The 26,940-nt window shown below is 37.1% G+C and overlaps 2 protein-coding genes across 5 annotated transcripts in view; one reads left to right on the forward strand and one right to left on the reverse strand.

Annotated features, from left to right (window-relative positions):
• usp7 (ubiquitin specific peptidase 7 (herpes virus-associated)) overlaps positions 1–20,225 on the forward strand; it is a 53,609-nt gene extending 33,384 nt beyond the window's left edge. For all 4 annotated transcript variants that reach the window (XM_056258190.1, XM_056258187.1, XM_056258188.1 and 1 more), the window contains exons 17-31: positions 2,676–2,777; positions 2,888–2,993; positions 3,154–3,246; positions 3,365–3,432; positions 4,158–4,258; positions 4,348–4,501; positions 4,574–4,641; positions 4,742–4,850; positions 4,959–5,036; positions 5,170–5,270; positions 9,319–9,418; positions 9,589–9,708; positions 9,804–9,875; positions 18,630–18,720; positions 19,477–20,225. In XM_056258190.1, the coding sequence (XP_056114165.1) occupies positions 2,676–2,777; positions 2,888–2,993; positions 3,154–3,246; positions 3,365–3,432; positions 4,158–4,258; positions 4,348–4,501; positions 4,574–4,641; positions 4,742–4,850; positions 4,959–5,036; positions 5,170–5,270; positions 9,319–9,418; positions 9,589–9,708; positions 9,804–9,875; positions 18,630–18,720; positions 19,477–19,583 (1,470 nt within the window). In that variant the 3' untranslated portion in view covers positions 19,584–20,225. The remainder of the gene's footprint in view (positions 1–2,675; positions 2,778–2,887; positions 2,994–3,153; positions 3,247–3,364; positions 3,433–4,157; positions 4,259–4,347; positions 4,502–4,573; positions 4,642–4,741; positions 4,851–4,958; positions 5,037–5,169; positions 5,271–9,318; positions 9,419–9,588; positions 9,709–9,803; positions 9,876–18,629; positions 18,721–19,476) is intronic.
• Positions 20,226–21,233: 1,008 nt separating this feature from the next.
• Positions 21,234–24,993, reverse strand: si:ch211-157c3.4 (Lipopolysaccharide-induced tumor necrosis factor-alpha factor homolog-like). Its single transcript, XM_056258207.1, has 5 exons — positions 24,972–24,993; positions 23,517–23,579; positions 23,248–23,358; positions 22,096–22,270; positions 21,234–22,013 (listed from the first exon to the last, which is right to left on the reverse strand). The coding sequence occupies exons 2-5, from the start codon at positions 23,569–23,571 to the stop codon at positions 21,899–21,901; spliced, it is 456 nt and encodes a 151-aa protein (XP_056114182.1). The 5' UTR covers positions 23,572–23,579; positions 24,972–24,993; the 3' UTR covers positions 21,234–21,898.
• Between the last annotated feature and the right edge of the window lie 1,947 nt (positions 24,994–26,940).

Genomic DNA, 26,940 nt, shown 5'->3' on the forward strand with positions numbered 1-26,940 from the left:
CAGGGGTGTTTGAACGTTTTGGGAAAGTCATTGTAATTTTTTTCAAAATATTTATATAATAGAATGTTTAAGTGATAATAGTTAAACAGACTACAATACTTAACGTTCATTCGATCCATCTGACTACGGCATTTCCATCAGATTTTGTTTTGCAGCGTTGAGCATTTTAACCAATCGCACACGTTGAGTTTGAGCGTGATGACCAATCAGAGGCGCTCAGATTAGTCATCGCTGAAACGAATAGTTTATACGAATAGACCCAAGTTATGGACAGCCTCACGATCGTTCCTGGCACTGCGTATCTAGGCCTATAGCACGAGTGCTTTTATTAGGTTTGCTCTTTATACGCAAAAGTAATACGTGCATCTGGTAGGCAAAAAAAGTGCGTATCATATGTAGCCTACGGCGCTAAATTGCTTATTGGATGCACGTAAAAGGTCATTTATACGTAAAAGGTCAGTTATGCGTATAAAGAGCACGCAAAGCTCGATCGGTCACATTCTCTGCTCCCTTTCCGTGTACAGTTTATTCCAGTTCATATCATTTATTCATCATGCTGATAAGATTGTGTAGTCTTATATTAGTGTAAAAAGCATTAATATAATTCATAAATGGTTCTTAGGTAGCCAGAATATGATGTGCAGTTTACCAAAACACAAACATTTTATGTTGCCTTTTCCTATTGTACAAGTTTGAGTGGAATTTTATTTACTGAATTAGATTGATCGGTAAACAGTTGTTTTCTTTACAGAACTACAGAACAGTTATCGCCCTTACATTTTCCCCAAAGATAAGTTAAGACGTCCTGTTTTGTATTACTAGAAATAAGTTATAGCTGTTAAATATATTTCCATGTGTGCCACTCATCACAGTTCCTGGTAGTTCATGCAGTAAATGGCTGATTCAGGTGTTTAAAAAGTAAAAAGTGCTTTACGCTGGGTCTTAAAAAAATGTCCTGCTTTTTTTCACTTGCACAATCACATCCCTGCTATATGGGCATTTTGCTATTTTGTGTGAATTTGTCCATGAAAGAGAACTCTATTTAATAGGTTATTCGTGCTGTCTGAGAGGCGGCTTTTTGGTCACGCGCACAGAAAACTTCATGTGATTTCCATAACGCCTTCCTGTAATGTAGGGAACCACTCGTTATGCATAAATCATGCAACGGTTCATGTTTTTACTTGCACATACATTTTAGTTTTATATACCGCATGTGAGCTTTATTAACAATCAGCAATCAAGAGCATGCAATAGTGTGCGCTCTCTCTTTACCGTCAGTTAACATTAGTAATATTTGCCTTGTTGTACCTTTTGCTATTGCCATATCCGACCAAACTACAAACTTTCCAGCGACGTCTGTGAAAAAGGTATGCGCGTCTGTGCCGCTGCTATTTAGGTGTAAATATTTAATTAGTTTAACATTTTATTATTTCGATACATTTACTTCATAGACATCGTTATCTGATATATCCATTCTGCTCTGTTGGTGTTTTTTTTTGTTTTGTTTTTGTCACAAGCACTGTACTGTACACACGCTGCGTGGTATCGGTTATTGGTATCAGAGCATTTTAATGAGTACCAGTACACAGTAAGCGCAGTATTGGGCCTGATAATGGTATCGGTGCTTCCCTTCTTTCGTCAGTGCGTTCTGACCTTGTACGTGCTCATACCGGTTATCTTCATTCTTTGTTCACACACAGCGTGATACTGGTGATGTTACAACTTCTCTATACTGGTAATTTGCCAGAACCGATTTACCGGTATTTTAAAAAAAGTTCTGTTTGCACATGACCCTGTGGAACAAATGTTATATGTTCTATATATCTTAACGGTAAGTTACCAGTAAAGACTGTATAGCTGCTTTTCCACCGTCGGGCCAAACCGTTCTCTTTGCTTAACTGTTCCATTCCGTGCCGATCCGGGCCAGCCTGTACGGATATGGTTTCATTTTCCACTGTGGTGCTGATAACAGCCGCTCTTTGGAATGTAATATAAATGCATCAGTCTTTGCCTTGGTAGCGCAAGGGTTTACTGATGATATGTGATAGAAATAGCGAACGTGTTATAAAGGATAATCAGACATTTAAATTTGATCAGTTATTTGTTTTTACATCGTTTAAATAGTGTGCTTAGCCAGCTGCAGAGAAACTGGTAGCCAGGAAAGTGGCCAATCCCAAGTGGCGACGTCAATACATGCATTCTACCAGCACGGTTCCTGTTAGCCAACGGTTCTGAAGCGATCAGTTTGTAATCGTGCCGTACCAGGCTTAAGTGGAAACATAACTGGAACCGTTCCTTATCGTTCTTAGAACCGTTCGGCCCGATGGTGGAAAAGCAGCTTATGTGTAAAAATGGACATTCATGCACAGACCTGAAACCTGATTCGTGGTGTCAAACAACAGACAGTGTAAAAATGAGCATCACCGCACAGCAAATAACGAATGACAGTCAGCAAACAGCAAAAAGATAATCCTGCTACAGTAACCTCATAATTCATTAATACTGCAATGCATTCTTAAAATCAGCAACATTCATTTTGAAATGAAACCGCATTAGGCTAGTTTGGACAAATTCTCATTTTGTTGGTATTCACATTCACTTAATGCCTGAGGATAGTTGCGTTTCTTTTCTGGTTTGTCCGTGGAGATGGTCTCAATGAATTTCTATTCCTCCAGGGTTTCCCGCAGGACCAGATGAGACTGTGGCCAATGCAGGCCAGAAGCAACGGCACTAAACGGCCGGCCATGTTGGATTATGAAGCAGATTGCAACAAGTCTGTAAGTCTGTGCACTCATATTTTTAAACATCCATACTTTTTATAGCATTCTTATTTCATATTTTGCTCTTAATGTGAGAATAAAGCTGTGTACGTCAATGTCACAAACAGATGATCGACTTGAGCGATAACGAGAACCCATGGACAATATTTCTAGAAACTGTAGATCCAGAAATGGCCTCCAGTGGCGCAACGTTACCCAAGTTCGACAAAGACCGTGAGTTTCAATGTGTACTTCTATATTATGAATATACTCAGAACATTAATGTTTTAGTCTGTAGATGTTTCACATTTCATTTTAATTTTATGTTGAGCAAAAAGGCCTACAAAAATCTGTCAGCTCTGATTAACCTTTTAACCTTGGTTTTGATTTTTAGATGATGTAATGTTGTTCTTGAAGATGTACGATCCCAAAACCAGAAGCTTAAATTATTGTGGACATATCTACACACCTATATCCTGTAAAATACGTGAGTAATAAAAGCTACATATAATAGGATTGTTCTCATGAAGTTTTTGTTGTAAAGATTTAATTAAACAGAAGTCAATCTTATTACGTTTAATCCATTCTAACCCTGACCCAAACAGGAGACTTGCTGCCCGTTATGTGTGAAAGAGCAGGGTTTCAGCAGGGAACTAGCCTTATCCTCTATGAGGTAAGACTGCTGGTTTGAATAATCTTATCAATTTGTGTGTTTTTTTTATAGAAAATAGTTAGTAAAAATGCATTAGTAATCAGTAATTGGTATGGTTGAAAACGTATATATTTGTATGCTACAATTGCATTTAGGCATTAGAACATTATAATAGAGCAGCATGAAAATATATAGTTTGTATTTACTGTTCAAAAGTTTGGAGTCAGTAATAGATTTATAGATTTTATTTTTTTTACATGAGAATAAGAGGTTATAATTCATATAAAAATAATTTAATAAAACTTTGTTCATCAAATAAGCCTGAAAAAATGTATCACAGGTTTCACAAAAATATTAAGCAGCACAACTGTTTTGAACATTGATCATAATAATTATTTCCTTCTCAACAAATTGGCATATTTAAATAATTTCTGAACGATCAGGTGACACTGAAGACTGAAAGGCTGCTGAAAGTTCAGTTTTGCCATCAGGAGTTTCGACAGGAATAAATTACTTTTAAAATCTAATACTTTTTATACATTTTAAATTGTAATACTTTACAGTTTTACTGCTTTTACTGTATTTTTGATCAAATAAATACAGCCTTGGAGAGGGTATGAGGCCCTAAACTTTTGAGCTGTGGTGTATTTCATGCATTTTAATGGTTAGTATAAATGCATCCTGCATAACTAGGAATTGGCTTCAAATAGGGACCTATAGTTAAAACATGATGCATTCTGTTACAGGAAGTTAAACCGAATTTAACAGAGCGAATACAAGACTATGATGTCTCCCTGGACAAGGCTCTGGATGAGCTGATGGATGGAGACATAATTGTGTTCCAGAAGTAAGAATTCGTCATCTTAATTCTTAAGTCGTTTTGCACAGGTTTACATGGCCTTGAAATCGATTGTTCTTTTGTCGTTTCACCACCAGGGACGATCCTGAAAATGAAACCAGTGAGCTGCCTACTGCAAAAGACTACTTCAGAGACTTGTACCACCGTGTGGATGTCATCTTCTGTGACAAGACCATTCACAATGACCCAGGCTTTGTTGTGACACTGTCAAATCGAATGAACTACTTCCAGGTTGGTATGGATGGATGGATGGATGGATGATGCAAGCAACCTCTGAAAATTGTCATCCTGATTCATTTTCAGGTGGCAAAGACTGTTGCGCAGAGGTTAAATACTGACCCCATGCTCCTACAGTTCTTCAAGTCACAGGGGTACGTCTTCTAATTTTTAGTTTAATGGGACTTCTTCACCCCCCACTCCCCCACCCCATTTCCATCCATGAACCTGAATTTTTGTTCTCCTTCCTCTCAGGTACAGGGATGGTCCAGGCAACCCACTCAGGCACAACTATGAAGGCACTCTCAGAGACCTGCTGCAGTTCTTCAAGCCCCGGCAGCCTAAGAAGCTCTACTACCAGCAGGTGAGAGAGAGGCCTTATCTTCCACTTGGCACTTCTCTAAGGAAATATGAGATCTGCTAAGCCATTACGTTCGGGGCATCTGATTTATTCATGGTTTTCCTCCCACAGCTCAAGATGAAGATCACAGACTTTGAGAACAGGAGGAGTTTCAAAGCCATTTGGCTCAACAGTATGTTTCGAGAGGAGGTAAGAACGTGCTGCAATAATTCTGCATTGAATATAACATTATGCCAGGTAACCCTACTTATTTACATAATGTACGTTTCCAGCATGTTTAGCACACTTATCAGTGTGAATATTTTATCCCCCTTTGCATTAGGAGATCACACTGTACCCTGACAAGCATGGCTGTGTTCGGGACCTTCTGGAGGAATGTAAAAAGGCAGTGGAGCTCTCAGACAAAGGCTCAGAGAAGCTGAGGTCTGTGTATTCTCATTTCAGTGAAAATTGAAAGCCCTGAATAATGGAAACAGGGTTCCTACGCAGTATAGAAAAATATTTGTGTTTCCAGACTATTGCCCCTATTCAGTTTTCTAAAATATAAAATGAAGAATTTCTAAAAAATAAATGCATCACTCAGGGTGGGTTAAAAATATAATTTTCTTAATTTTAATCTATTCTCATTTTTCTGAACGATATCAATTCTTAAATCCCATGAATCGATCTATGCTATTTTCAGTTGATGAATAAACAAAACTATGTAGCATCTCCCATCCAATAAATCGCAATAAGCTTTGAACTTTTTTACTTTTGATATGAAATAGTGAGCTTTTAAATTCTGCCCATTTTATTATGAAGTTCAAACAATAAACACCGTTTTGGCGCACTTTAATGTGGCGACAGATGGCTGTGGTACCTCAGTTCAAGCGAAGCGGCAGCACGAAGCACCAAGAACCGATCATCTCTTCCGTTTACTACCAGTTATAGCATAAAATAAACCTGAATGAACATCAGAAGATATGTTTAAAGATACAGTACAACTTAGAGAAATCTATATGTTTATAAGGCATGTCTCAATGCATTTTGATAAGGCATGCATTTAAAATCACATTTTAAAAACAAACACACACATTAGGGGTGTAACATTACACAGAAGTCACCGTTCGGTACATACCTCTGTTTTGGGGTCACTGTTCCATAGGAGTTCCATACAATAGGAAAAATTGGCACACTTAAGTTTAGGGTCCAATTCTCACAATTAACTGTGACCTTTGCCTCAAACTTCTTATTACTGCTTATTAAGAGTTAGGTAGTTAATAGTTTAATAGTTAGTACGGTAGTTAAGTTTAGGTAATGGGTAGGATTAAGGGATGTAGAATATGGTAATACAGAACAAGTCATTAAAGGGTTAGTTCACCCCAAAATGAAAATTCTGTCAGTAATTACTCACCCTCATGTTGTTCCAACCCCGTAAGACTTTCGTTACATCTTCGGAACACAAATTAAGATATTTTTGATTAAATCTGAGAGCTGGATCACTCCTCCATAGGCTTCTTAAGGGATTGAATCTTGCCGGCCCAGAAAAGTTTAAGACATTGTTAAAATAGTCCGAGTGACTACAGTGGGTCAATCTTAAGTTTATCAAGCGACGAGAATACCTTTTGTGCGCAAAAATAAAAAAATAAAAAAATAACGACTTTATTCAACTATTCATTTCCTTCCCTGTGGGCCGTGAGATTTCACGTAGTGGAACTGCGCAAAGCTTCTGCGTTGTACGTCACACGTAGACTCACTATTGGCCCGACGCTGGTCATGTGTGTGATGGGTGTGACGTACAACCTAGAAGCGCCTGGCAGCACAAAAAGTATTCTCGTCACTTGATAAACTTAAGGTTGACCCACTGTAGTCACTTGGACTATTTTAACGATGTCTTTAACTTTTCTGGGCCGGCCAGTTTCGATTCCTTTAGAAGCCTATGGAGGAGTGATCCAGCTCTCAGATTTAATCAAAAATATCTTAATTTGTGTTCCGAAGATGAACGAAAGTCTTACGGGGTTGGAACAACATGAGGGTGAGTAATTACTGACAGAGTTTTCATTTTGGTGTGAACTATCCCTATAACCCTTTAGGCGCCAGAGGTTTTTTCCTAAAACGTTCGATTTTGACATCTTAATTTCAAAAGGCTATATCTTAAAAGTGATAAAAGATGGAGACTTTCTGTAAATTAGAGAAATATTAAGGATGACCCAAAGTTTATGTAGGGATTACATTTTCCCATCTAATTTGCATATGACGTCATATGGTGGCGGCAATCTTGGATTATAGAATTTTCATGAAGTCACATGTTTAAATGATAAAATGCAGCACTTCTTTCCCCCCAAAATGTCCATCACCTTCGGTATGCTATATTGCACAAAACTGAATGCTCAGGTATATAGTAAGTAGTAAAGAAACTGTGTAAATCATTACTAATAAATGGTAGAAACAAACCGAATGCATGTGGTGGTTGGTCTTTTGCTGTAGAGATTTTCCATTTACTAAATACAGTAGGCACTCTGATTCCATGTATGGGGCACATATATATTATTCATATGACATACAAACACAAGTAGACAAGACCTGTTTAGTTCAAACGCTCACTTGCCACGGCAAGGCACAGATCATGAGTGAGATGATACGAGCTGCGCGGCCAGATCTGTCTCTCGCACGCCCATTGCGGAGAGGCTCTGATAAAATGGCTCACTCGCACACTAGCTCCAATGCGCTCTAACTCGAACATTTTGTATAGAAGCATGACGTTTTTTTGATTCGGGGATGAAGTATGACATGTCTGCCATCCAGTGGAGGGGAGGTCGAACAAAATTTGACACCCAATTTGACAAAATCGGCCGTTTTATTCAGTGCCGCATCTTGTCGAGTAAACTCGACCGTGGCACCTAGAGGGTTAATATATGCTTTATAAGTACTAATAAACAGACAATATCCTAATAATATGCACGCTATTAAGAAACTAGTTAGTGAAAATTGGACCCTAAACTAAAGTGTTACTAAAAAATAAATCAAGCATTGTGGATTTGTTGCTTTTTCATTTTCATTTGAACAGACAGTAGTGCAAATTACAGTTTGTTCCACCTAGAGGCATTTAGTCCCCCCTGAGGTAGTTGGTACAGTACAGCCTCCTTTAGTGTATTAAGCACCAAGCAATAAACAGAATGCACTCTTGCATAGGTCATAGTTTTTTGCAGGGCTGATAAAAAAAACAAAAGGTATTTGGACACAATCTGCTACAAAACTGAAAAACATCTTGTGTTATAAAAGTACAAAATAAATAGAATGAAAAAGAACTTGTGCATTAGGAGTGTTACAATATGCTCCATGTAAACTATATTTAAACATTCAAAGTGTAAGCCCAACCCTCCTATACTTAATTTTCTGCATCATTTTCCATATATATGTACAAAAAGGTGCAGTGAGGCATCTGCATAAAAACCAAGGTGTGCATTATAGAAAGATCCTAACTCTAGAATCCTATCTTATCTGTCACCATGGAACCATGGCAGTTTCAGTTAGGACAAAAGCTATTACATAATGACATTTCTTAAGTGTATAATGTAATCTTAACTATGGATGGGAAAATGAGTATTACAGAAGCATCCTAACTCCACAAAAAAATCCTTGAAACGGTTTTAACTTTAGGACAACCCCAATGGTGTCTTAACTTCAAAACTATTTAAAAGCCAACTGTAAAAATCACATAATAGCCCTGTCTGAGAATGGCTTCACATTTATTACTGATTACAAGATGAAGAACAGTGATGTTTGATGGTGGAAAGACTTTGTGAACACCCAAATGATGTGCTGCACTTTGACGACAAAACTGATAAATAATTAGACTCCTATGAATTAAAAGGATTAGGCTTTGTCTTTTCTACCAAGCTTATCAAACCTTACCTTGATGAAAAGCACCACTCTTTTGTTTCTCCATTTTAATCTTGAGGTTTTCCGTTTTACTTCACAGCAGCTGTTTGCTGTTAGTTGCAACAACAGACCTGAGTTGATTACCGAACTCTGGAGGGGTTTAAGATTTCCTAACTGCAGATAAGATGAGATTTTGTAAATCAACTTAAGATTTGCTTCTGTAATACGACTCTTGACATGGAAATCTTTTATTAAAGACTGTCAGTTCTGATCAACTGAATGAAAAATCCCACTGACCCCAAACTGTTGAACAGTAATGTGCAAGTACAAAGGGATACATAAGAATTTCCAAGCGTTACATTTTATTGCTATAGATATAAGGATAGAGACATTTGATGTTTCATGCGATGTTAATGCACCTTGCGTGTTTTTGAAATTGATGAGCCTTATAGATCTCTTGAATGTGAATGCTTTACAAACTGTCGATCCTGAGGAACATCAGCCAGTCGTGCTTTAATAACTCACTGACGCTGCTATACAAGTCACTGTTCATAATTCTGACTCCTTTCACTTGCCACTTCTGATATCATTCTCTCTTTTGCTCTTATAGGCTGTTAGAAATTGTCAGCTACAAAATTATTGGGGTTCACCAGGAAGATGAATTGCTAGAATGTTTATCTCCAGCAGCCAGTCGAACATTCAGAATAGAGGTAAGAATGAGCTGATACTCATCAGCCCTCAAATCCCATCATTCACTGATGTGCACAACAAAGAATCTATTCCCTAGTAAAGCCTCTTAAAATGATTTGGAATCTGAGAGTTGCCACTTATTTGTTGATGCTGTTCCCTTGAAACAAGTGTAATGTCTTTCGTGGCACAGGAAATCCCTCTCGACCAGGTTGAGCTGGACAAGGAGAATGAAATGCTGATTCCAGTTGCACATTTCCACAAGGAAGTCTTCGGGACATTTGGAATTCCGTTTTTGCTCAAGATCCGTCAGGTGTGTTAGCTTGAGTGCATGTGTAGGTGGATTTTGGTCATTTGTTCAGTTTGCATGTGTTGTGTCCTTTTTAATGCGTGCATTTATTGTGGCAGGGGGAACCCTTCAGAGAAGTGATGAAGAGAATTCAGAGCATGCTTGACATTCAGGAGAAAGAGTTTGAGAAGGTAAGAGCAGCAAATGTTCATGTGCAAAAAACATTTCCAGGTTTGAAAATTCACTGATTCAAATGCAAACTTAAGGCAGGGCTCAACATAAAAAAAAATCCCCACTGGCCCCCAGGGCCAGTAGATCAGAGTTTTACTGGCCCCTTCTATATTTTTACTGGCCCTGAAAGAAATAGAATGAAAAGCACTTTTACATTAAACTGTATTTATTGTATACATTAGGATTGATTTTTCTTGGCCCCTCACAATGACAGTAAACTAATTACATTACATGAGTGATGAGTTACATAGGCTATATTTTCACTTCAAAATGGTGAAGTTAGACAAAAATATATTAGTTTGCCTGATTATTTTTGTCATACGTTTAACATTTATGACCTAAAAAACTGTCAATGAAGAAAAAATGAAGAACGTGCTGAATCTGATTATAACAAGACTGAAGCAAACACAAATTTGTGTAGCTTACACTTAATCACACATTTTTAGGGGGGCTAGGCAGAAGTTTAGGGGGGAATTTGATTACCGTATTTTCCGCACTATACGGCGCACCGGATTATAAGGCGCACCTTCAATGAATGACCTATTTTAGAAAATTTTTCATATATAGGGCGCACCGGATTATAAGGCGCATAAGATACTGTAGTCAAACGTTTGACTGGGTTTGCGTTATGCATCCACTAGATGTCAACAAAACAGTCAGATAAAGTCAAACTTTATTAAGCGTTCTGACAACTCCGTTCACTCCCATGGTAACGTTGTTCAAACGTTAAAGGAAAACTCCGGTCAATTTTAACATTGAGCTCATTTTTTGTAAATTTGGAGTGCTGTCAGTACAGATAACAACGACAAAAACCGGTGTTGCCTACACCGTGTTATCCTCTTTTTAAAATTTGCACCCTGTTGACTTAAACGGGACAAGTTTTAAACCTGCTTTTAGCCTCTTAACAACCTTAATGTGTCATTACAAGTGCACAGCCATGTGAGTGAACACGGTGAATCTGACTGCACATACCCGTATTTTCTTGCTGTTTTCGGTTGAAGTCCACACTAGGCGATTGTCGAGTGCGCGCGATCATTGGTAACTAAGCAACAGTGGAGACTCAGACTGTCAGCCGATGACGGTGCTGTGTGGTGTTCTGAGAATATCAGCTCAAATGGATAGTTCTTCCGAATCAGATGTTGAACACACGGAGGAGGTTTGATCGCGCGCAGCGCGCGAACTCGACAATCAACTACTGTGGACTTCGACCGAAAACAGGAAGTAAATACGGGTATGTGAGCCGGCTGAATAAAGAGATTATTCCTGCCTTCGTGAAAGCTCGGATCACAGTTGAGACTGATATATCAGCCCAGGCATCCACGATCCATTGGCAGATAGTGGAGTAATGCCGCGTTCCAGGCAACCTGTAACCTGTGTTTTTCCAACTCGTAACTGGGAGTACATCGTTCCAGGCAACCTGTAACCCGTGTTTTTCCAACCTTATACCCGTGAAAGTGCACTGGAACGGCAGTCAAACCCGTGACTTCCCATCCGTGAACTCGTACTAGATCGACGTACTCCCAGTTACGAGTTGGAAAAACACGGGTTACAGGATGCCTGGAACGCGACATAAGTCGCTCGGCGCTGTCTCCCCGTCTTGGTGAACGTGTGTTCACCGTCCATATATAAGGCGCTCCGGATTATAAGGCGCACTGTCGTTTTTTGAGAAAATTAAAGGCTTTTAAGTGCGCCTTATAGTGCGGAAAATACGGTACACTATTTTTAGATAGCCCGTCGGCACTCGGCAGGCCGGTTATGCATTTTGCATTTTGGTCGGCTTTTGTTGTAAATTTCCGGCAAACGAAACAGTACATGCCCTCATCGCCTTTCTCCACCCAGGTGTACTGCGTTTTCCATGACACTAGGAATTAGGACTGGGCGATATGGCCAAAAAATCATATCTCGGTATTTTTTGGTTAAATGGCGATATACGATATATATCTCGGTACTTTCTACGTTTTTCTATTTGGATAAAGAAAATCTGTATTTATTTAAAAAAAAAAATTTCACATCCTGCTTAATGATATCCAAACAATGTTGATATTGAAGGATATGGAAACAAATATAGTGAATGTAATGTAGGCTATGCAATATATTACGTGCAAAAAGGTGGTTTAAATCACATTACATTCTAACATTACAATCTAAAAACAAAAATAATGCTTTTGTTTTTAAAATGACTAAGGCTAAACTAAAAATGAAAATAAAAACAAATAGCCTGCATTTGATTACCCCGTTATAATGCTCACTTTCATAAAAACATAGGCCTACTTGTAGGTTTAAAATTCCACATATGGCACATTTATTGTCTCCAACAACAAATATTTTAGCAATATGTATCTTTTAGTCAGAATTATTGCGCTACTCTTCTATTGTGCTCGTCTGTTAGGCGCGCGTGCTCGCGGCGGCGCTCATTCACGGAAGCTTGAATATTAGCGGAGATTCACTTGCAGAAGCTCGTCCTCTCCTGACAGTGAAATGGACATATTTGTTTGACTTTCTAACATTTACAGATGGAGAATATACCTCTAAAATGTAAGTTAAGCACTGAGGAAAGCACCACGTCTCAAACGCATTAAACAGCGCAAGTATTTATCTGTCAGTCAGCAGCAGTATCTGTCAGAGCATCTGACAGGGCAAGCTGCTTTAAACTTGTTAACTATATCTTACCAGTTATTTTGAAGTGCTTAGTACAATTTGTCCTAAACATGACACAAGCTTATATTATGTTTTTCACTGCAGGAGCTCACACTGCGTACTCCGCTATTTTTCAGATGTGCTCGTATCAAACTACTGTATCGAAACAGTATTGCCTCATTCCATATCGTTTAAAAAAAATCAATATATTGTACAAACTCGATTTACCGCCCAGCCCTATAGGAATGTCCTCTTTCTCGTATCAGCCTCGTAGTTCTTTGAAATTTTAACACGTTATAACCTGAAGTAACATTGACACTCTTCGCGCCACTGTATATGACGTTTGCTGTTTGTTTTGCTGATGGCCATTCACTGGCCCGCGCGGGCCAGTGACTGGCCAATCAACTAGCCCGACATACTCTTTTATTGGCCCCGGGCCATCGGGCCATTTCTTATGTCGAGCCCTGCTTAAGGTCAGTGACCCAAGGTATGTAATAGAGCAATTATAATTTCCTGTGCAACAATATTGAATCTCTAAACGATGAAAATGTCAATCATAACACTACCTTGGACATGACATGGTTTAATGATTTCCTTCAAAGCAAGTGCACAATCATATTAGCGTCATTGGTAACACTTTACAGTAAGGGTACATGGTTGAACAACACCCTAATTAAAACATTAACTAAGATGAGTACATCATGAATTATGATTTATTACGCATGATCATGATGTTTTCTTTGTTCACAAAAAAGTCTTTACTATCCATTGTGGATAAAGCTACAGTTATGGTAAATGAATCCTCATGAACTCGTGCATAAAAAAGGCATTAATTTATGCATGCAAGACTACTCTTTGAATTATTAAAGGAATATACAAAAATCCACATTACCTCATGCATGCATACAGGCAATAACAGTTTATCAATTAATGTGAGAACTGTTTTTTTAATTATGATCTGAGTTTCCAAGCATGTTCATGTCTTCATAGTCTGCAGGTAAATGGACATACCCCAAAATTGGCCAATCACAGCAAATAGCACACGGATTCTGTTGACATTCAAATACAGTAGTCATCATTAACTAAGCATTATCTTTTAATGACTTCATCATGTGTGTGGCCCTTCAACTAAAGTGGTGACTTGGTCTTTTGAAACACTGATGAACAATGTGCTATTAATGGTGGCAAAACTGTGAAATGACATAAATATGAACATGAACGTTCAAGCCTTTGCAAACAATGTACTGTGGACACAAATGGACTTTGATCTTAACTTTACTGCTTTGTTGCAACGTGATCTCATGAGAATACGTGTGTATTTTTATGTAGTGTAGTTCTATCATACGTACATTTATTTACGTTTTATACACACAGAAAAGTATAATACTGACGTATTTACAGCACTAAAACGTAAAACATTTACGTATTGACAGCACAAAAACTTAATTTATTTACGTATGAACAAATCTACCGACGTACAAATTTGAACATATTGCTATTTATGCATATTAAAATCGTGGCATTAATGTTTTGACTCTGAAAACTTAATTGACAGTTGAATGCAATAGTCACATTTATTAATATAATACTCACAAATATTAACATTTTGCTCATTTCGCCTGCATGGTGTTAAACAAGAATACTTTAAAACCTTAAAAATAACTTCTTTACTCGTTTAACCATTTTGTAATATAGTTTTACCGTGAGAGAGAAAAAAGCGTTTTCTCCTATAAAACATAACAACATAAATTCATAAAAGACATACATTTTATTAGTTTGATGTAATCCAAATCTTTAGAATCCATACGTTGTTTGCAAGAAATGGATCCAAATTCTGCCTTTTACCCTGTGATCTTCATCTCCATTTCTCAGCAGCGACCATACAGGTCAAATCCCGTGCTGGTGATGAATTCAAATTCAAAAGTTGCGCCCTCAAGGAGCGTTACGCCATGTTTTACGGCAGTGATATCAAACGCTCATTGGCTCTTCCCTGCTTCGTCACAGATTGCGACATGCCGTGTTTCAGTCGGTGACGGTACATTTGAAATGTAGAAGCGTGTGCGCCAGTGTTGCCAGACGTACGATAATTATCGTATTTGTACGATAATTTTGACCAATGTACGATCAATGAAAAAAATCCCATAATGTAAGATAATTCTGAATTTTGTGACACTTCAAATGATGGTCATTGGGCTTCTATACTCCTTGATCTAGCTGTGGATCCTATGTCTACCGTCATGATTGTGAGGAGAACGTGAACGTGGTGTTACGCATTTCTTCCATCACATCTCACGTTACGTCTTCTCGGCCAATCTTCGTGGAGAATGACCCTCAGGAGGACAAGTTAACGTTCCTGCCGCGGGGCTTAGATCAGTTGTTTCCAATCTAAGGTCGATAGTTTAGCAATAAAGTAATTTCCAGGTTGTCAAAAAAATTGTTGGTCTAGATAAATAGCTGTAATCTGTATGTTTAACTCGTGTACGATGATTTTCTTCCAAATACGATAATTTTGAGTTTCTGGTACGATACTTGGACATTTCCAATCTGGCAACACTGGTGCGCGCCTTCACAGAGCGAACCGAAGCCAGATTAACATTTTCATGGATTAACTTAAATTTTACTCTGTCCCTCATACAAAACTATTATAATACTGCCAGAGAGGACTGCTTCTGCAACACATCATCATGTGAACGACTTTTGGTACAGGTTTTGACATTTTCGCAATAAATAAATTATTGTGATTATACTTGTATGTCTTATGTTTTTCTTCATAATTGTAGTCTACGTAGTTTTAAGGAATGGTTATGGGTAGGTTTAGGAGTAGGATTAGTGGCTCAAAATATATTTTAATGCTATATTGTTAATAAAACTGCCATTTCCCTACACATCTCTGTCCATTACGTTTTATCCTTTTTATATCCTGTATAAAATGGGTATGTTTAGGTTTGGGAATAGAGTTAAGGGATCTTACATTTATCTATAAAATGGTAAAAGGGAAATTATACAGATATCTTTATGATATGTAATATACGTAAATAGTTAACGTTTTGTAGCTGTAAAATCATAATAATGTTACGTTTAAATGTTGCAGATACGTCCATATTATACGTTTCAGCATCTATCCAAACGTACAAAAAAGTATGTTTTCTATCTGAAAATAACGTATTAATACCTACGTATTAACAATGATACCAGGTTGTTTATTCTGAACCGGTATAAACCAGTTAAATCAACAGCAATACTTGGGAAGAGAGATGAACATGCTGGGTAACTCCGATCATAATGAAAACACATTGTTCATCAGTGTTTCAAAAGACCAAGTCACCACTTTAGTTGAGGGGCCACACACATGATGAAGTCATTAAAAGATAATGTTTAGATAATGATGACTACTGTATTTGAATGTCAACAGAATTCGTGTGCTATTTGCTGTGATTGGCCAATTTTGCGGTCTGTCCATTTACCTGCAAGACATGAAATCATAATTCAGGATCATAATTCAGAAAAACAGTTCTCACATTAATTGATATACTCTTATAGCCTGTATGCATGCATGAGGTAATGTGAATTTTTGTATATTCCTTTAATAATTCGAAGAGTAGTCTTGCATGCATTAATTAATGCTTTTTTTTTATGCATGAGTTCATGAGGATTAATGTACCATAACTGTAGCTTTATCCACAATGGATAGTAAAGACAATTTTTTTTTTTTGTGAACAAAGAAAACATCATGGGCAGTGAGATGGGTGAAAAACATAAGGTCTCGAGCGTTTTTTTAAAAATAGAAATTATTTGAACTTGAGCGCAGTGTTTTTAGAACACCATGTCATGCGCGAGTTTTACAACATTTGTGTGTTGTAAACAGACAGACTCGTGGTTTATCAGGACATGATTTATTTTTACAATAAACAAACTGACACCTACAGTGGCCAGCTAAACAAATGTATTTAAACACACACACCATACATCGCATGCTCCATAGATACATTAACTGTATGTGATCATGTTGTTTACTTGCTGTGCTTACACGCCGATAGTTAACAACTCACAGACATTTGAAGCAGTTTTACTCACCGCCTGCGGTTCCAACGCACGACCGTGAACCTTTATCGTTGGGACTGCTCCATCTAAAGATGAGATTTGAGACTTTTCCACTCAAGAAGTATTAGGCGATCTGCAAATCCGGCGTTGAACTGGGCCTTGTTTATAAAACTATTACCGTCGAAATAAAGGGAACAAACAAAAACACTTGCACAACTCCGTTGCTGCTCTGGAAAAACAAAATCCATCCACAGGTCCCTTAACGCTGGGTTCTTTGGAAATTTGTGCAGTGTTGTCTTGCCCTGGCAACCAAAAACACACTTTTTTGGTGCCATTTTTTTAATTGCAGCGCAGCCGACCGAGCCCAGCGCTCTGATGGGCATAGGCGTACTCTCGCACGCACTCGGCTACAGATGCGCGCGCGCCCTTCCGGGAGAAGTGCCCTTAAGACCCATGTAAGGAAATTCCGGCCACTCTGACGTCACACACGCCCGTATTCGAAAAAAACTTTCCGAAACTTGTGACAACCCGGAAGGAGTATTTTTGGAACAGAATTACTCCATCAAACTTACAACTTCATTTTTGAAACTTTGTCCATGTTTAGCATGGGAATCCAACTCTTTAACAGTGTAAAAAACTAACTATGCATGAAACAGCATTTCACCCCCCCTTTAATGTTTTAATTAAGGTTTTGTTCACCCATTAAGTCATGAATGAAAAACGTTGAACTCATGTTAGTTCCTGACGATTCATGAGATATTAATGCATGAATTAATGCCTAATTCATTCATGAACTTGTACATGAATTCATGTACCCTTACCGTAAAGTGTTACCGCGTCATTTAATGGTGGACCTGATGACATAGCTCTCAGCTAACAATTTGATTTTAAATGTAATGTAGGCTGTGCGATTCATAAGTTGCATAGGATACACGCACATGATTTCAACTTCTGCAAGGTGTATCTGTTTCATAAATTGATGTTTTTTAACTAGTGGTGGGAATCTTTAGGCACTTCACGATCCAATTCAAAACCATTCTTGATCTACTTTTTTTTTTTTTTTCGTAGTTTACCAACTTTACATCTTACATTTATTTGTACTTTTTTTATTTTTATTTAATTACTTGTTCTTACATGACATAAAATTGATTTTAACTTATAAGAACTTTCAAAGGTAGTTTCAGAACATGCAAGCAGAGTAAATAATAAAGAGGAACGAAGAAACCTATTACTAGCAATAAACAGTGTGCTCCGTATCTAAGAGTGGTTTCGGTATCTGAACATTTTCCAGCCAAGAGCAGTGAGCGGTTTTTCTCTTTCTCAGCTTTGCTGCTGCTGAATTATTACTGATGCCAACATCTCTATTTTGACACATCAGATGTTTGTCCTGACTGTCTAATCCCTTAAGACATAACTGACTGTTTACATTAATTTTGCATCATAAATGCATTTTGAGATGCAACCACTTACACAGAGTCGCACAGCTGCATCCCTATTTTAAACTAATTATAATAAATTGTTGTACACTATAAAATGGCTGTAAATTAAAATATTGTTACTTTATTTTTATTTTTTTGTTATATAGTGACCCAAATTATTTGATGGAAGTATTACAGTGCTTTAACTGTTTTTGTGCCTGAATTACTAAAATATATAAACAATTTACAGACTGGAATGTATGCATCATTGATGTCAAAATCTGGTGTAATATATCATTTTATAATTTTGTAATTATTAAAATATCAGGGCAGTTTAGAGATCTTATTCAGGTCTTCAGCAAAACAGAAGGCATATTTATGTAAAAATGGTGGTTGATTAAATTATTTTTATTTCCATTTTCTGACAGTTAAATGACACTGAAATATTGACTAAATTTAAAGGACTTAAAAATAAATAGTGTAGACAATGTAGAAAGAAGAAAAATGTAAATGAACAATGGTCACTATTTAGCAGATCGCAGTCCTGATTTAGACCCAAGTTCGGTTTCACCTAGACCAGTCATTATAAAATAAATTAATATGTTTTTTTTATTTTAGTTCAAGTTTGCAATAGTCATGATGGGCCGGCATCAGTATATCAACGAGGAAGACTACGAGGTGAATCTGAAAGACTTTGAGCCACAGCCAGGTATGTCACCCTTTTTTCCTCGAATCAAAATGCGTGTGCCATGGATAGATAAAATGGATTAGCCTTTGCTTGGACAATAATAAAATGATTTTAACTAAACCATATAGTTGAAAAGAATACAAGAAAACCAAAAGTGCTAGTTATTAATAATACATCAATATTTTTGAAAAAGAAACTGCTCAAATTAATATTACCATTTTAAATAACAGCACTGCTGTTTGGGCTGCGTGCACTGAAACAATAGATGCTTACCGATAAACTGACGTGCTTTATTACTTAAACTTTACAGACGCATCCTAAATGGGATAAATCAGAGATATACAGGACATAAACATATATTACAAATTACAATTGCACAGAACAAAAGGTTTTGAATAACTTGACTGGGATAGTCTTGGTGTAACTGTTATTTATGCTCTAAAACACAACTGCACAAAGAATTCACATTCTTTTATAGTCATGTTCTCATTATATTTTTATGTAGCCTGTATGACAGACTTGGGTTGCACTTAACTGTATTTTCCTTCTCAAAGTGATTCCAATCATATTTCAAGCATTTCAAAACCATCAGTGCGCATCTGAAGTGTCTCAGCTGAAGGAAATAATCCACCATTTATCGGCTTTAATGTATCTGCCAAAATTTCTTATCAGGCCAATAACGATAACATTAAACATTGAACGCATATCGGCCGGTACCGATATGGTAGCCGATATATCGTGCATTCCTAAACCTTATCATGTTCTGTACTTCATCAGGGAACATGTCACACCCGAGGCCTTGGTTAGGGCTCGACCACTTCAACAAAGCTCCAAAGAGAGGTCGCTACACGTACCTGGAAAAAGCGATCAAGATTCACAACTGACAAGCCCCCACTAACCAACGATACTAAAGACTTTAACCAAACCTCTTGTGTGCACCACTTTTAACACCTGCTGTCTGGGTACACAGGCACCATGTATGAAGTCTTCAGCGAATGGAGTGACTGCTGATGCTCCTGTTTTTCTTTTGAGGCTGTTCTATTTGGCTTCTCTAACTATTGACTGCCTATTTGTCTGGAAGAATGAATTGGATTTTAACAAGAAAGGGGGAACCGTATGTCCTAGAATTTTGTTTTGATTTTGATTTTTCGTTGTTGTTTTTTTTTTTTTTTTTAAGTTCGTTTTTAAAAGAATTGTTATGGCAAGAAAGCTGCTGCATTGTGAGGTGGAGGCAATGGAAAGAGAAGTTGTCATTTGCAGAAGATGAAAAGGATACCTCCATCCTTCAACAAAAAAAAAATCCCCGCAAATGGCTGATGCTTTTGCTAGTTGCCCTGACATGTTTGTCTCATTTTCTGGTTCCTTAGTGCAACTAGTCAATTTTCATGTTTACACAATTCTTCTTTCTCACTTAGTTTGGTTGGAGAAATTCAGATTGTCGTCTTTGGAAATCCTGTATAATAAAGTAAAGACCCACAGCATCTGTTTTAAAATAAATAAAAATGAAATAAATTGTCTGTACTTCATCTTGCACGTTGGCACTTAATAATCCAAGGTTTTACATTTTTCAGCACTGTTAAATGTAATCTTTGGTTGGAGTTTGATTTGCATATCCCTTTGGGTTTCTCCCTCTCTTTTTTTCCCCCTTCTCCCCATTAGCGCCCCCCCCCCCCCCTCTTTAGCTCCTCTGTCACTGGCTGTGGGATTATTCTGATGGGGAGGGAGGGGTCGCTTGCTGACGGCTCCAGATTCGTTGTACTGTTTGTTGGCACGAGGCTGCAGACGCATAGTAGACTGGTTTGGGACATAGAGAAACCAGCATTAATGAATCAATACAAACTTTTTTCTTTTCTTTAAGCACAGAAGGAATGCTCCCTAGTGCATAGTTGGCTTTGTAAAAACAATTGAAATTGTATATTTAAAGAATGAACGTGTAAAATTAAAAACAGATTTGTTGGGTACAGATCAATTCAGATGTTCATATTCATTGTGTGTAGGTTTATTTTGGATCCTGACAGGTTCATTTTGGATTTTTTTTCCCCTAACTAATTGCAACAGTTTGTCTCGTTTAAGTGCAGTACAAAGATGACCTGCAGATCACATCTTTCTTTTTTGATGATTTTTTCTCTCTCCGGTCTAATTCCTCCGTGTAGCAGCAGTGTACGACAACTCTTCCTGTATATTGCCTTTTTGCTGGAAAATGTATGTTGAATAAAATTTTCTATAAAAGCTACAGCCATGGTCCGTGGAGAATTGACTCGAGATGGTGTTCAGATTGTAATGCTGTGCTTGTGTCATGTAATCTGAAGAAAAACACAATACAGGTCCTCATTAAGGTATTGCACGGGCATGTTTCAGTTTTATTATGACAGTTCCATTTAGATGCACATATGACATTTGACGTTGTGAAGATTCAGAGGCTTTTTACAGAAGTGATACATGGCTAAACAGTGACCCAAAGACAAAGTGAACTTTTATTTAACAAACAGCACAACCCTATTATAAGGCCCCATGACTTTTCCAGTTTTTTTTTTTTTTACACCATTTGTACCCTATACAATTTTTTAGAGCTTGACAAAAGCATGTAAATATTTTAGAGCTTTTCTAATAGTTTAATTAATTTACATGACTTTTCCAGCTGTAGAAATCACTTTTAAAAAGGAGTCCATCTCATATACCCACTTTTTATTAGACCGTGTGAACTGGTTCTTCCAATGAAAAAAGAAGTATATTAAAATAAGAAATGTCTTTAGATGTTTTAATGCTTGTATTGGTTCAAATCAATTTAAGTCATTTTGAGGCCCCTTTGAAGTTTGCTGAGGGCCTCTAGCTTGAAAACCACCATTCTATATGGTGCCGTTGATGGCAAAATGGGTGATATTTACATTATGTGATTCAGTAAATGTAGTTATGCAAATCAAATTCTGTGAACACCTCAAACTTGTGAACCCTTAACCCTGAGTCCTTTATAGATGTACAATCAAAACCATGAGTATTCATTTTTGAATGTAATAATACAGACTAAACCAGATGAACACCAAAAGGTTCTTAGTTACAAACATTGCGAAGCACAAGTTCATATGGGCAAGTTTGTACAAGACGACATCTGTGTTGGTCTGAAAGTGTCCTTCATATAGTGTAAGGTGCAACACAAATCCATGAGCAGTGTTAAAATCTGGGAGGGGATGATGGGACCGGGTTAGCAGCATCGCTTCCTTTCAATGTGCAGGATCTTAGTGCAGCTTGGGCATGTATGATAGACATCTTTGAAATGGTTGGCGAAAAGTGGAATCAGACAGCAGAATAAAACCAACCTGGAAGAGAGGAAGACAGTCACAGTTTATTGGTGCACACAAGATTTGATGTTTTCATCTGCAAATTCAAATGGACTCTTACCCGCACAGGATGAAGAGTACGAATGACCCCCAGGCGAAAACTCCCACTTTGTAGTCGATTTCGGTTAAGACCTGCTTATTGCAGTGCGTGCAGGTGGCCATTCCTGGCTTGCGGCCCAGCTCATATGAATCATAGCTGACGAATTTGTTTTTGCCTTCATTTGACTGGGACTGAACTACAGGAGAAGCATGTGTTTAGTAAGTATTGTCTTTATTATTATTATTTATTTATCTTGTCTTTATTTACCATTATACAACAGTAAGTTCAGGTCCAATAATTTAATATCTATATTTAGTGCAGCTTTGGGATTTGACCGTTTTTCCTTCCTAGACAGGAACCAGTCGCAAAGTCTTGTGAGTGATGAGTTTGTTTGATTCATGAATAACAGGAACATGTATGGAAGTACATTTCCAAATTTGAAAAAAATATATAATTCCCAATTCTGAGTTTATATCTTGCAATTCTGACTTTATCGTAGAATTTCGAGTTTATAAAATAAAATTGTATGTATATTTCTAAGTTAACCTCAATTGTTAGTTTTCTCAGACAGATCCTTTTTTATCACACGATTAGGTGGCTCTTAAAAACATTAACTAAGAATTATAAGGGGAAAAAACTCTTGCATGATTTAAACTCATAATTCATCCCCCTGCAGAAGAAGAAGAAAAAAACAGCTAAAATCAGCCTAAGCTGGTTAACTGGTTGTAGCTGGTCTTCCAGCCTGGTTTTCGAGGGGTTATAACCACTTCTTCTGCTGGTCAGGCTAAAATTAGCTGAAAACCAGCATGGCCAAGGAGAACAGCTTTTTTTAGCAGGGAGAAAAAAGTAAAAATTGCAAGATATAAACTCACATTTTGGAATTGCAAAAAACAGTCAGAATTGTGTGTTGTAAACTCACAATTCTGAGAAAGTCTGAATTGTGAGATAAAATACATTGTATATAGATTTCTATTTTTTTTATTCAATAATGGAAAGGGGCTTATTAATAATGTTAGTTATATATTAGTAATTAAATGTATATACACAATATAAGGACACTAATAATGGTCCAATCCAGTAAAATCCTGGCATTATCAAAACATGGGCAGTTCTTTCTGTGTGGCCATTACAGCTAACAGTTTCCCACCGATAATTAACAGGTAACAGACTGACCGGATGTGGATGATTTCTCTTGGATTCCAGAATCTCCAATAGTGGAGCTTTGTGGGCTGAACGGAGTGTGCACATGGTAGACCTTGACGTTGGAGCCCCCGGCACCCTCGACTGTTGATGTCAAGAGGAAAGATACGGGTAGAACATTAATATTTCCCTTCATATCTATTTCAGGTTTTCACATTTGCGTCACTGGATTGCTTTCATAATTATGATTATTATCATGAAATGAGTCATTCAAAACGACCAATGATGACTCAGCAACTTACTTGGTATGACATACGGAGGCGGGTCCCCAGTTCCGTCAGCACTCATTCTGCTCATTTAAACTGCTGGGACAAAATAAAAAAAAAAGTCTCAAGATGTGATGTTTTCTATTAGGGCTGTTGCAATATACTTACATATGCTAAAGTGTGATAAAACGACAATCTATGCCGGCAACTAAAAGGATGTATGTTCGAAAAGTCACATTGTGAGCAAGGCATTTGAAAACTAAGTGAGAATCCATGTTATATTTTAGGATTGCTTGCTGTCTGTTACTGTTGTGTGTACAAACATCAGAAAATGCCCAGTAAAAAAAGCTGAAAGGTGCAGACCGTCTTCAAAGGGCAACGCCTTTGAGTTTAGGGGGAAGAAGCCTGAGAAAGTGAGGGATGACATGACATGACAGTCTTCCCACAATGAAATAGTCTGAACACTTCTCTTCTTCCTGCTCAATTATCATCAATCTATGTGTCAGCTAGACATGTTTTTGCCAAAGTGTATAAAATGCAGACATATTACAAGTCATGTGACATTTATTTCCATAATGCTACAGTGCGGTAAACGACTTAGATAACAAAAAGACAACAGTTCTACAAGCCTAGAAGTGGAATGTTGCTCTACTACATGTCTAACTGCGGTAGTAATACTCGACTAATCAAACCCTGATGCTTCTTATGGAAAACAAGCTCCAGTCTATTTACCTGAACTTCACAAACCAAATATATCAGATCAGCAATGTGTAGGTACAAGAACATAAAATATTCCCATTAAATTTATATTTCAAAGTGTATATAAATGATTGTAGTTAATTGTATTATATTTTAGGTGTATCAGTAGGAGGTGACCTGGCTGGAACCCTAAATACGTCAGTTATTTTACAGCTAAAGCACCCATTTATTGCTCAGGCCAGCTTTGATCAAAGCATTTACTATGCCGTCTTTCTTAGTAAATGAGGATTTAGAGCTCACGCCATTCAAAAAAATGTTACTGCAATTAGTTTTAACAACTTAAGATTTGTTGAGATAACTTAAATACCCAACTTAACTAAACTAAAGTTAACTAAACTTAACATTTTAAGTCAAGCACGAACACATACTTTTAATGTAAATGACTCTGCTAAATGAATAGATGTAAATTATATATCATTTACCTTCAGACAAATTGCTCAAGAAAACTACTTTTTCTGGTGAAAAAAAAAAAGAATACAGTATTACAATAATACCATAATGTGTTTGTGAACGGGGTGGTTGTTACTACACAACGCATAACACGATTTCACTCATTATTTTAAAAACATTTTTTGTCTTCTAATCTGAAGCAAATCACCTTCCAACATCAACATCCGAATATTTAGCATCAGTTCTAATTACATTCAACTAACAATTCAAGAAAAAAATCCTGAAAGGAATATAAACAGCAATGCAAAACTGTTGAGTACTCAATACTTCAAACTCCTAAACCTTTTCTTAGATCATCAAAAATGCCCCACCTAAATCCAGACCCAAAACTGTACAGAGAGCTCTCTTACCTGTCCTGTTGCTGAATGTTAGACTAAAAACCAGTTTCGATGGCATTTACAAGCTTTTCATATTCACTCACCAGCTCCACCCCTGCCTACGTATGCATTAACATATTCTGTCATCTTTTATGAATGTTCTGATGCAAGGGGGGAAACAAGAAGAATGCTGTATTTCTTGACATAAATCATTGAAAATGTCTCTGTCTCTGAATAACCAGTTTCGCTAATATCATCAATGGTGAGTTACAGTAAACATAATACTTCTATACTGAAAATGACAAAAAGTGTATTGTGGTAGCAGGTGTTTTGTTTTCACTTTTCACACCTGTTATTTCCAATGAATGAAAACCTAAATAGTGTTTGCTATCATGTGAAGTTGGTCAGATATGGTAATCAAAACTAAGTTGAAGTTGATATCTTATGTAGTGACTCCTTTACTCTAACCCTTATGTTCTCCCAGAGCCCTCAAAGATTTATGCGTAAAAATGATAATAAAGAATAGTATTTTTAAAAGTAACTTATTTTCTTATCAAATTGTCAAAACCCATTTGACAGTAATTATGGAATCTTTTAAGAACTTTTTGGAAATGTGAATGTTGATACAGTAACATTAATGTGACCCCGGTAAAAAAAAAAAGAAGAAAAACAATAGTTTAAATAACAGAATTGAATCAGAAAATCTTAACATAATCTGGAAGTAACAGAAGTAATGTAGACTATTTTGCTAACACTTCACAAGAAGGTTTTTACAGCATTTATTAATCTAGATGGCTAATGTTTACTTCTGCATACATTTTAACATTTTATGTTCTATAAATTAACATTAGTTGTATTATGAACAAACACAAATCAATAATGAAGTTTATTTACTATATTAGTAGCCTGAACTATAGTTTGTCATGGTCAGTTCATGATACTATTGCATTAATTAATGTTAAAAATTTGATAGTTGTAAAGTGTTAAAGTGTGATCAATGACATCAGGAGTAAAACTTTTATATCTTATAATGAGTAATTATAAATTTTATGAAAGGCATCAACATATCAATGTCAACCTGATATGTTAATTATACTAAACGGAGTTAAAAAAAAAAAGAAGAAAGAAACAAAAAGGCCCTGGGTTCTCTCAGGCCACAAACAGAACATGTAAAACAACATGTTAAGGTGGTCTGAAATTTTGAAAAATCCTTTCTTGAAACTAACAGACTAGATAATGTTGGTTTCCAGCAAAGATATTTCAAATTTTTCAAGCTTTTTTCTGTTTAAAAGTGTAACCTCTTAGCCTAATCTTTGTGTTACACGCTATCATCACATCAGCATTAAAACTAACTTAAAAACAGATTTTGTGAGAGATAAACGTCCCTACTAGGGCTAAGGGCAAAGAACTAGTTGAGATGGATGGATGAGGGGTACGTGAGCTGACTTCATGAGATCTCCAGGTGTGGCAGGGAGTGGAAGAGTGTGTTGCTGATATCATGAGAGTGGGCTCGGCTTCTCAGCTGTGTCCTTTTGTGCGACACTCCTTTCAGTGCGGTTTAACTTGTCCGGCAGCATTCCATCTGCTGTAACCAAACATTATATGTTCCACATTCCATAAAAAGGTTGCAAACTTTCTGCTGATGATTACAGATAAATAATTATAGTGAGATGTTGAGTTTGTCGGGCCTGTAGTATTTTGAATGAATGAGGTATATGGCGCATTCCTATGTCCTGCTGTACACCCAAAGCACTTTACAATTATGTCAGGGGTCTCTGTCTCTCCTCAACCAGCACCAGTGTCCAGCATCCACTTGGATGATGCGACGGCAGCCACAGTACAACGGCGCCAGTGCGCTCAACACACACCAGCTATAGGTGGAGAGGAGAGTATATATCATCTGCCAATTTCCTCTGGATGTCCACTGGAAGAGT

This window comes from Rhinichthys klamathensis, unplaced genomic scaffold, assembly GCF_029890125.1.
Source record: "Rhinichthys klamathensis goyatoka isolate OS25496 unplaced genomic scaffold, OSU_Roscu_1.1 h1tg000149l_1, whole genome shotgun sequence".
In the NCBI taxonomy this organism is placed as follows: Eukaryota; Metazoa; Chordata; class Actinopteri; order Cypriniformes; family Leuciscidae; genus Rhinichthys; species Rhinichthys klamathensis.